The sequence below is a fragment of the Oryctolagus cuniculus genome, chromosome 19 (assembly GCF_964237555.1).
Source record: "Oryctolagus cuniculus chromosome 19, mOryCun1.1, whole genome shotgun sequence".
In the NCBI taxonomy this organism is placed as follows: domain Eukaryota; kingdom Metazoa; phylum Chordata; class Mammalia; order Lagomorpha; family Leporidae; genus Oryctolagus; species Oryctolagus cuniculus.
In genome coordinates this window covers 4,724,456-4,735,463 of record NC_091450.1, presented here as the reverse complement: position 1 = coordinate 4,735,463, position 11,008 = coordinate 4,724,456, and the positions used below count along the sequence as shown (strand labels likewise).

The 11,008-nt window shown below is 46.4% G+C and overlaps 1 protein-coding gene across 1 annotated transcript; it reads left to right on the top strand.

Annotated features, from left to right (window-relative positions):
* The first annotated feature begins 1,151 nt into the window (after nucleotides 1–1,151).
* On the top strand, nucleotides 1,152–4,324 carry LOC138846961 (protein FRG2-like). The gene is made up of 3 exons (XM_070064299.1): nucleotides 1,152–1,306; nucleotides 2,444–2,518; nucleotides 3,089–4,324. Exons 1-3 carry the CDS (start codon nucleotides 1,186–1,188, stop codon nucleotides 3,625–3,627), a joined length of 735 nt encoding a protein of 244 aa, XP_069920400.1. The 5' UTR covers nucleotides 1,152–1,185; the 3' UTR covers nucleotides 3,628–4,324.
* Nucleotides 4,325–11,008: the final 6,684 nt, after the last annotated feature.

Here is an 11,008-nt window from a genome sequence, read left to right as displayed (position 1 = left end):
CAAGAAATAATATATTTCCAGGAGTAAGAAGATTCTTCTGGGGCTCCCACATGGGTGCAGGGTTCCAAGAGCTTGGGCCATTTTCTAATGCTTTCCCAGTCACATCAGAGACCTTGAAAAGTATTGGAGCAGCCAAGTTAAGAAACAGCATGCATATGGGATGCTGGTGCTTCAGGCCAGGGTGCTAACCTGCTGAGCCACAATGCCAGGCCTAGACTGCTAAGGTGTGAAACAAACACCTTCAGGCAGTGACTGATGAGATTGTACAGACACCCTCAGGTGATCTCACTTAATCTGATTTGGCACAATGGAATGCCTTTTTTCACATATCACATACCTTTGAATATTAACATTTATGTTGTGAACCTGACACAATTGATTATTTTGATATTGTCATTGCTGAATGGCTAGGATTTCTTAGCTTGTGTCTATAAAATTTAATCCTATTGATTACTCTCTTCATATGGAAAACATTTCCTTTTGTCTATTTTACTGATTTCTTTACTCAATTGAAAGTCAGACGTACGTGGAGGCAGAGGCAGAGAGAGAAAGTTCTTCCATCTGATGGTGCACTCCCCATATGGATACAATGGCAGGAGCTGAGCCAATCCGAAGCCAGGAGCCAGGAGCCTCCTCCTGGTCTCCCACTTGGGTGCAGGGGCCCAAGGACCTGGGCCATCCTCCACTTCTCTGCCAGACCACAGCAGAGAGCTGGATAGGAAGTGGAGTAGCTGGGACAGGAACCGGCATCCATGTGGCATGCCAGCACCTCAGGTGGCAGCTTTACTGGCTATGCCACAGCACCGGATCCAAGTGGAAAACCGTTCTAGAAATGTCAACATGCAGCTTGTTTGATTCTGCAGCTGGAAATCTAGGCAGGGTCTTATTGACACATTTGGGTGGTAATTGGGCTGGTAGAGATGGGGTCCAGTCCCCTGCCTTTTGTCCCAGTGTCCTCTCACACTGTATTTCTGCATTGGACACTAAAAACGGACCTTATGTCCGTGTCACATCACCACCACCACCACAGGTGAAAACTGATGCTTGCACTGGTGATTGACAGGAGAAAGGAATTCCTCCCTCCAATAGGCATGAGCCCCACCCTCCGGAGGGGCTTTAAAAGGCAGATGGAGCAGGGCTATCCTCCCTCTCTGCACACTTGAGCCTGGAACCTTGAACTTCAGGATGGCACAGGAAAGTGCAGACCAGGAAGCTCTTGGGCTGTCAGTTGAGCTGCCCTCTTCCCCACAAAGGTCTTTTAAAGATGGGGGCACAGATGAAGAGGAGCAACCACCACAAGGACAAGGTGAGACACTGTTTTCTGATTTCCCTGAGAGCTGCCTGCAAAGGCAAGGTAGGTCCTTGGGATGTCAGGGTGAGTGCGGAAGGTGGTTTGGAACCTGGCAACTGGTCTGTGTGTGTGACAGAGGGTTTCATTTTGAAGTGGGAAATGGGAAGTAGCTGGTAGCTCCAGGGGCCTATTGAGAAATGTGGCAGCAATGAACCTATGGAACTCTAATGTGCTCATTTTCCTTTGATCCTGGCTTAACTGGCTCAGCCAACAGGATGCCAGAAACATGAAATCTGAGACAAAACGGGGGCCGGTGGGATAAAATGCATACATGGTATTAGTTTTTCATTCTCATGAAAATATCTGAGACATGTTACTAAGAGGGAACGTTTCTTTCAAACCACAATTTAGAAATTCACAAGAAAATTCTTCATGTTCCTAACAGTTCATGACCCAAATGCTCTGGCATTTTATGAGGGTAGGGGAGGATTCAGAAGAGTATGGAGGAAAACTCACATGACAATCCAATCTGTCAGGGAGCTTGCTGTGCAAGTGATCTCTCCTTATTCAGATACCAAGATTCCAACAGCCGGACTCCTCCTTCCCAACATCACCCATTCTAAACATTGTCCACGTCTCAGGTTATTCCCCACCCTTGATCCATTTCTATTTTCATTAGTTTTCCCCTTAATACTTTTTCTTAAAGAGATTTATTCATTTATCTGAAAGAGGTACACAGAAGGAGAGGGAGAAGTAGAGTTTGAGAGAGATCTTCCACCTGCTGGTTCACTCCCAATTGGCAGCAACAGCCAAAACTGCGCTGGTCTATAACCAGGAGCCAGGAGCTTCTTCCACATCTCCTTCAAGGGTGCAGGGGCTCAAGAACTTGAGCTATCTTCCCCTGCTTTCCCAGGCCATAGCAGAGAGCTGGATTGGAAGTGGAGCAGCTGGGACTCAAACCAGTTCTGTAATGGGTTTTCCTACTATGCCACAGAGCTGGCCCCTTCCCCTTAATACTTGAAATATTAAGTTCGAGTTTGTAGACAAAGAGATTCACAAACAACCTTTGGAGGACACAAATTTTATACACGTGGGGAATTTTTATTTTATTTTGTGGGGAAACTCAGTCATACGTACTCTCTTTTGCTGTAGGATCAAAGCCCAGTCCACATGAGGAGAAGTCCCAGGAAAGGGAGCTCAGAGGCAGAAGCAGCATTGCCATAGCAGGTAAGTTCAGACTCACCTGGAGCGAGAAGGTCATAGGGTGCTGTGGCACAGTCTTCTCTGGGAGACAGGGGCCCTGAGATCAGATGGGTCAGCAGCACCTCAGAGATGCTGGGGTACGGGGACCAGAGGGGAAGGGAGCACTGGTGGGCGGCGCTGCTCCCTGTGTCCTGGATAGACCTGGGCTGTGGCTGTGCCTTTGGAGGCAGGCACTCCAACTCCCTGTGTTTTGCAGAATCGAAGTACAGCTGTGATGGGGTTAGCTCCAGGAAGAGGACAATCAGTTTCGAGGACAGCAGCCGCACGGGGACAGGGAGCATCGTGCTTTCTCTACCTAGAGGGTCAGGACCAGGGAGCTTATCCAAGGTTGGGAAGGGAGGGGTTGTCAGAGATTGAGAGCAGTTTAGAGAGCCCGAGAGCATGTGGGGAGGAGAATGCGTGCTGCCTGTGTTCCTGCTGGAGTCCATTGTGGGGAAGGAAGTTCAGGATTCGGTGGGGTTCACGTGAAGGGGGCAGGACTTATGTTTTAGGGCCCAAGGAGCTGTGCTGAGTGTCTCCCGTGTGTCTCTGCAGGCAGCTGTGTGCATGAGCTCAGCGTGACTTTGAAAAAGAAAGCAAAACCTTCGGACGATGGAAATGACAGAGGAATTCAGGAGGCGCATGCGGAACCTCGCAGGGGATCCTCCAGGGCCCGCTCTGGGCACAAGAGGAGGCGCAGGTCCAGGTCCCCAGCAGACCACCCACCGCCCCTTCGGAAGAGCCTGGTGACCTCCCTGCGCTCTCTGTCTGAGGCCATTTATGAAGATTTAGCCCGGGTGCAGGCGCAGCAGGCGCAGTTCCTGCTGACCCAGGAGCAGCTGTTTGCGCTGGCACAGCTCCGCAGGCCTCCATGCAGCGCCATGCAGAGCTGCTATGCGCTGGCCTCACAGGCAGCCTGGGCCTTCCCTGCCCAGGGCTGGCTTCTCCAGGCTCAAGCCCTGGCCCCCGCCCGGGCCCCGGAGCGCATGCCTGCTGTCCAGTCGCTGGCACCTGCTCAGAGCTCCTCCCAGGAGGGGGAAGGCCAGCCCTCTGCTGAGCAGGAAGAACCTGAGGCACACAGGGCATCAGACTAATCTTGTGCTGGGGAGCCCGCATGGTGGACACTAGAGGGCGCATCTCTGACACACAGAAAGACTTGCTGCTGCTACTTCTCCGCAAGCCCGGCAGAGACCCTGTAGTCGGGATGAGCTGATGCCTGAGGGACTCTGGGTGGCCATAGGAAAGGAACTGGAGCGACTTCCTCGGAATCAGGAACCTGTTCTTTCCTTGAGGATGCCATAACAGAAGAATGTCGGTTTTCACATTACCAATCTGAATCCTTGTAACTAACTTGAATTTTTAAATGAAACACATATTAAGAGGTCATCATTGACACTTGTGCATTTTTGTCAATGTAAAGTTTTCTACCTGGAGAAGTTCTGGGGAGGTGGGAGGAGCAGTGCCCAGGAGGACTCTGAGGGGAGATGACAGGGTGGGTCTGTGTGAGACAGGGCCTCAGAAGCAGTGGGTGTCTGAGGGTGGGCAGTGACCGTGCCCAGACGTCTGAAACCAGTGTTGATCAAGCGTGGACAGTTTCTTGCCCCACCGGAATTTGACGCTGTGACTGTGTGATTTTATTCTGCTTAAACCACTTTCAACTTATTACATAATTTTCAGATGTTGGAGATATATAAGGATGTGTTATCTTCATAAAATTAGTTTCGTGTATTTATATGATCATGAGTACATGAGTGTTCTTCCAAATCTTAATAAAAAAGAATTGAAGACAAATTTAATTTAATAGAAGTTTTATTTCTTTAAATGAATGAATTCTCTCTTTATTGTGACTTAGTAATGGTGACAGAGGGAGAGGCAAAAAGAGAGTGAAACTTTTCATCCGCTAGTTCTCTTTGCAAATGGCTGAGTGGCTGGGGCTGTTCCATGCATAAACTAGAAGCCTAGAACTCCAACAGATTTCTCACGCGTGTGTCAGTGTACCAGGTACTTGGATCTTCCCCCATGGCTTTGGCAGGCACATTAGCAGGGATCTAGATCAGAAGCAGAGCAGCTAGGATGTGAACCCACAGCTCTATAGACTATGCTGCCATGCCAAATAGTGGCTTAACCTACATAGCTACAATTGGGCTAGTTCTGTGTCAATTTTTGAACCCATGCTGAGATCAGTAAATAGCACAGAGTATTTATTATTTATGGAGAGAAGTCGAGATAGAGAGAGGTCTTCCATCCACTGGTTCCCTCCCCAGTTGGCCTCAATGGTCTGAGCTGCACCTGTCAGAGGCTAGGTGTGAGGAGCTTCTTCCAGGTCTCCCACATGGAAGCAGGGGCCCAAGTACTTGGGCCATCTTCTGCTGTTTTCCCAGATCATAGCAGAGAGGTGGATCCTGAGAGGAGCACCCACAGCTACAACCAGTGCCCATATGGGATGCTGTTACTTCAGGCCAGGGCTTTAACCCACTGCACCACAGTGCCGGCCCCCAACCTTGTGTTTTAATTGTTGGCCTGAGTCCATGGGCAGGGTCCAAAGCTCTGTGTTACAATCATATCCAATTCTCCTCCTCAGCTGGACCGTTGGTGCTGAGCACCCTCTACAATGCTTCCTGGTCTCCCAGGATGACTCGGAATATGAGGCAAATGGCCAGTTACCATTTCCAGCTGGGTTTTCTGCTATCCCAGGCATCAGTTGTTAATTAGGTTTTAACCAAAAGCTCTGATAATCTCACATGATCTAATCATGGCCATCACTTTCAAGATAAATGAACTTTTTTTGTTTTGTTTTTTATTTTCCTCTACTTTTTTATTATCAACTATGTGTGTTTGTATAACATTGACTCTGTTTTTCCCTCAGAAACATTTTATTTAAATTACACAAATTTCATACATTTCGTAATTACAACTTTAGAAATACAGTGATTTTTCCCATCATATGCACCACCATCCCTCTTTCTCCTCCCTTTCCTATGCCCATTCTTATTTTTTACTAAGATCTATTTTGAATTATCTTTATAAACATATGATTAATTCTATGTTAAGAAAAGAGTTCAACAAATAGTATAAAAAAAAATTCCTCAGCTGTCAAGACAAAGAGCTGTTCAAAGTCATTGCTTCTCAAGGTGTCAATTTCACTTCTATAGATTGGTTTTAAGTGATCTATTAGTTATCACAGGTCAGGCAGAACATTTGGTATTTGTCCTTTGGTGATTGGCTTATTTCACTAAGTACATTGACTAATTTGAAATTTGTCATTTCTGAACATTTGGGAATTTAAACACATCTGTTCAAAATTTAACAGTATTTATTATTCTATCATGTGCCAAACATTTGTAAAAATGCCAACATCCTCATTGATCCTGCTACTTGAAATTAGGGCAGGGTCAGAAAAATGCTTCAGCATGGTAATCGGGCTGGAATTCAGATCAGGACCAGTTCTGTCCCTGTGCCCTCTGGTTCTATTATCCTGATTTTTAGCACAAAGATTGGACATTACATCTGGGTCCCCACTCCAGCCACAGACCAAAGATTTTTATTGAGACACTGGTCATCAACAGTAGAAAGGAATGTCTTCCACCCATAGAAGAGAGCCATGACCAGAGCAGAGGCTTTAAAAGGTAGATGGAGAAGGGCCATCCTCACTCTTTGGACACTTGAGTTCAGGATGGGACTGGGAATTGAGAGCATGCCCCTGAGCAACCTCCTTCCCCGCAGATGTCTCTTAAAGATGAGAGCACAGATGAGGAAGGGCAATTACTGGAAGGAAAAGGTGAGACACTTGCTTCTGATTTCTCTGAGCTATGTGCAGAGTCAAGGTAGAGATGTGAGATGTCTGCAAGGAATGTGGAAGGTGATGTGGAATCAGGAAACTGAGTTGTGTATCTTTGGGTGGGTGTAATTTTGAAATGGGGAATGGGAAATGGCTTGAAGCTCCAAGATATATTGAGAAATGTGGCAATGAACCTGTGACCCCTAATCTTTTTGTTTGCCTTTGACACTGGTATAACAGGGCTAAGGTAACAAAATGACTCGGAAACATGAATCAGGGACAAATCTGGAGAACTCCATGTGTCTGGAAGTTATTAGATTTTCATTCCTATAACAAATATGGGGGAGAAGGTACTAAGGAAGGAAGGTTCACTTTAATCCACATTTTGAAACTTCACAGTAAAAGGCTGGGTGACCCATGAGTTTGATGATCCCTTTATTCTGGCCTCTGATGAAGGTGGCTGGAAGTGCCAAGGAAAATCACATGATAATCCAGGAAGCAAATGTGATTTCCCCTTGTACAGACACCTTGATTCCAACAGGGGGTTCCATTGTGACAACATAATCCAATCCCAGCATTTCCAGTCACCCTCAGCACGAGAATTAGATCAACACTCCACCCTTGCTCAATTTCCATTATCATTACCATTAATCATTTAAGCATTAACAGAAGACTTTTGGGACAAAGAGAATAATATACTGGATGTGAGTGGACAGGAAAACTTAGATCCGAGTTATATTATGGGGAATGTCAGTCACTTGGACTCCTTTTGATCTAGGATCAGAGTCCAATGCAAGTGAGATGTCCCAGACTACTAAGCTCAAAGCCAGAAACAGCATTTCTGGATCAGGTAAGATGTGATGGTCTTGAAGTGAGGAGGGACAAAATATGGTATGACACAGTCTCCTGTGTCAGGGAACAGCGATCTGGTTGGCAGCCAGGACTTCTAAATACTGCAGTGTGGGGAACAGAGGTGAAGACAGAACTGGTGACAAATGGTGCTCCTTGCGTGTTCTGGATGGAAGAGGGTTGTGGCAGTCCATCTGGAGGCCACCACTCAAACTCTCTATCTCAGAATCTGAATCTAGCTGTGATAGGGTGAACTCCAAGAATAGGAAAATCAGTTCAAAGGACAGTCATCATGTTGGCATAGAGAGGATCTTGCTTTCCCCACCTCGGGGCAGCGTTGGGCTGGAAGGTGATTGTTAGGGTCTGAGTGGTTGAGAAGAGGATGGTGCAGCCTTCTGGAGTCCAGGGGTGGGGAAGGAAGGAAGAGTTAAGTGGGGTTCACTTGAAGGCATCTGAATTCAGACTTTAGAGCCCAAGGAACCAATACTGGTCTCTTGGGTGTGTTTTCCACAGGCAACTGTGTGTATATGCTCAGTGTGACTTTGCAAAGGAGGCAGAAACCTTTGGACTCTGGAAACCACACAGAAATTCAGCAAGCTGCTGATGACCATCACAGGGGATCCTGGACGGTCCACCCTGGGCACAAGACGAAGCACAGATCCTGGTCCCAAGCAGACCAACCGCCACCCTTTGGGGAGAATCTGATAACCTCTCTGCACTCTCTGCCGGAGGCAGTTTATGAAGATGTTGCATGAGCACAGGTGCAGCAGGAGCAGTTCCTGTGGATCCAGAAGCAGCTGTGCACATTGGAGCAGCTTCCTGGGTCTCTATGCGCAGCTATGCACTGGCCTCATAGGCATCCTGGGCTGTGCTGCTCAGTGCTTGCTCCTTCTGGCCCCTCAGCCTGAGCTCTGCAGTCGTTCACTCGTTTTTGTTCATAGCTTCACCAGGGATGAGAAAGGCCAGTCACACACTGTGCAGGTGGCAACTGAGGCAGGCAGAGGATTCGAATAGTTGTGCTGCCAGCTTGGGTCATGTTCAGTAGTGGATGTATCTCTGGTGGAGACAAAGACTTGCTTTTACTCCTTCTCAGGATGACCTGCGGAGACCCAATATTCAGGAATTGTTGATTGGTGACAGAATGGGGGCAGTACTGGGAAAGCAACTTGATCAACATCCTCAGAATTATAAACCTGTTTAACCTAGGTTTATGATGGCGAGAATGTTAAATTTCATGTTAATCGTTGGTTGTCTTGCAACAGTCATACTTTAAAAAAAAAGATTTATGGGAGCTGGCACCATGGTGCAATAGTTTAACCCTCTGCCTGTGGCACTGGCATCTGTTACAGACACCGGTTCTAGTAACGGCTGCCTCTCTTCCAATCCAGCTCTCTGCTATAACCTGGGAAAGCAGTAGAAGACAGCGTGAGTGCTTGTGCCCCGCACCCACATGGGAGGCTGGGAAGATGCAGCTGGCTCCTGACTTTGGATTGGTGTAGCTTCGGTCATTGCAGCCATCTGGGGAGTGAACCAGCAGAAGGAAGACAATTCTCTGTCTCTCCCTCTCACTGTCTGTAACTCTACCTCTCAAATAAATAAATAAAAGGTCTTTTAAAATATTTATTTATTTGAAAGAGTTACAGAGAGAGGTAGAGAGAGAGAGAGAGAAGAGAGAAAAGAAGAGAGAGAAGAGAGAGAGAGGTCTTTCATTCTTCTGGTTCACTTCCCAAATGACTGCAACGGCCAGAGCTGAGCTGATCTGAAGCCAGGAGACAGGAGCTTCCACCAGGTCTCTCACGAGGGTGCAGGGGCCCAAGGAGTTGTGCCATCTTCTACTGCTTTTCCAGGCCATAGCAGAGAGCTGGATCGGAAGAGGAACAGCCAGGATTTGAGCCAGTACCCATATGGGGTGCCAGCACTGCAGGCTGGGGCTTTAGTCCACTGTGCTATAGCGCCGACCCAAAAAGTCATGCATTTTTAAAAATAATCAGATAAATGTTAAAGAGGAATCATTTACACTTCTGTGGGTTTTTTCTTTTTCTTTTTCTTTTTTCTTTTTGGTCTTAAAGCTTTTAGGCTTGGAGAAGTCCTTGTGAAGTGGGATGAGTAGTCACCAGGAGAACTTTGATCTCCTCTAGTCTGCTCTGAGGGAGATGACAGGGTGGGTCCACCTGGTACAGGGATTCAGAAGTGGGTGGTTATCCCACAGTGGGCATTGGTGGGTCTTAGGCTTCTTTTTTATTTTTTTGACAGGCAGAGTGGACAGTGAGAACAGAGAGAGAGGTCTTCCTTTTTCTGTTGGTTCACCCCCCAACGGCTGCTGCGGCTGGTGCGCTGTGGCCGGCACACTGTGCTGATCCAAAGCCCGGAGCCAGGTGCTTCTCTTGGTCTGCCATGTGGGTGCAGAGCTCAAGGACTTGGGCCATCCTCCACTGCACTCCCGGGCCAGAGCAGAGAGCTGGACAGGAAGAGGAGCAACCAGGACAGAATCTAGCACCCAGACCAGGACTAGAACCCGGGGTCCTGGTGCTGCAGGTGGAGGATTAGCCTATTGAGCCATGGCGCCAGCCTCTCAGGCTACTGAGACCTTTGCTGGTCAAGTGTGGACTGTCTGTGTTGCCCAAAAAGAAGCTGACACTGAGATTCTTTGGGATTTTATTGTGTTGAAGCCACTCTTTTTTTCCATTTTATGATATAATGTGACAAGCAATTTAACCTAAATCCCTAGAATCTTCTGGAACAATTATATTAGCTATTAAGCAGTTAATTCATAACAATACAAAAGCAACAAAATCATAACGTTAGAGACAGGCATTTGATGTAGTGGTTGGGATGCTGACTGGGACACCTCCATCCTATGTTGAAATACTGGGACCGCTGCCCAGTCCAACTCCTGACTACCAGATTCTTGCTAGTGCACACCCTAGAGGCAGCAGTGACAGCCCAAGTGTTTGAATCCCTTCCATAGAGCTGGATTGGTGATTCATGATTCTGGATTCTCTTCCCTCCCCAAAGGTTGCTATGCGTATTTGGGGAGTGAAACAGCAGATGGTACTTCTCATCTATCTCTGTCTCTTAAGTCAATCATAAAAATAAAACAGTAATACTTCCATCAGTGCGTGGGCCTTCAGAGAGCCTAACAAGAATCTGATGGAAACTGACAAAACTGAATCTAAAGTCTCTTAAAAACTTCCCTTCACTGGTACTGAGCCCACAATGCTGAGTCTCTTGTGACTATGTGTTATTTTGTGGGTGATTTCTTTTGTTTACCATAATAACTTCAATATCCAGCTATGCCGATACAAATATCAGCTGTTCACTGTTCCCATGCTGAATAGTATTTCTTTGCATCTATTTACCTCTTTAAAAACTGGTCATGGACATCGGGTGGATTCTACTTTTTGTATTTGGAGTAATACTTTTGGAAACTATGATGTGCAGCATTTTTTTCACCTATGGTATATCATTCATCTGAGTTCTGAGTCACTTAAAAAGTCTACATGATCTAGAGGAAAGAGATTATCCCACTTCCTCATTGTTTGGGTGAAATACTACCTTTTCCTCTGGTGATATTTTGTTCATTTCATAGCTTTATTGAGATAGTGTCCACTCATTGAACTATATATTACAGCGCACAACTTGATGTTTTGATAGATGTGTATATGGTGACATGTTCAAAATGTACCTAAGTAACACATCTATCAACTCTTCTTTTTTCATTTAATTTTAATTAATTTTTAACAGATTCTCTAATATGATTTGTACATACACATCTAAGAAAATAGTGATATTCCCTTTCTTCCACCCTGCCTCCCACTCTTATTTCTTCTACCATTTGTTTTGTTTTT

Coding starts and splice junctions, on each gene's coding strand:
- LOC138846961 (XM_070064299.1), top strand. CDS start 1,186: ATGGCACAGGAAAGTGCAGACCAGGAAGCTCTTGGGCTGTCAGTTGAG. Junction 1,307..2,443: donor GCAACCACCACAAGGACAAG/GTGAGACACTGT, acceptor CTTTTGCTGTAG/GATCAAAGCCCAGTCCACAT. Junction 2,519..3,088: donor AAGCAGCATTGCCATAGCAG/GTAAGTTCAGAC, acceptor GTGTCTCTGCAG/GCAGCTGTGTGCATGAGCTC.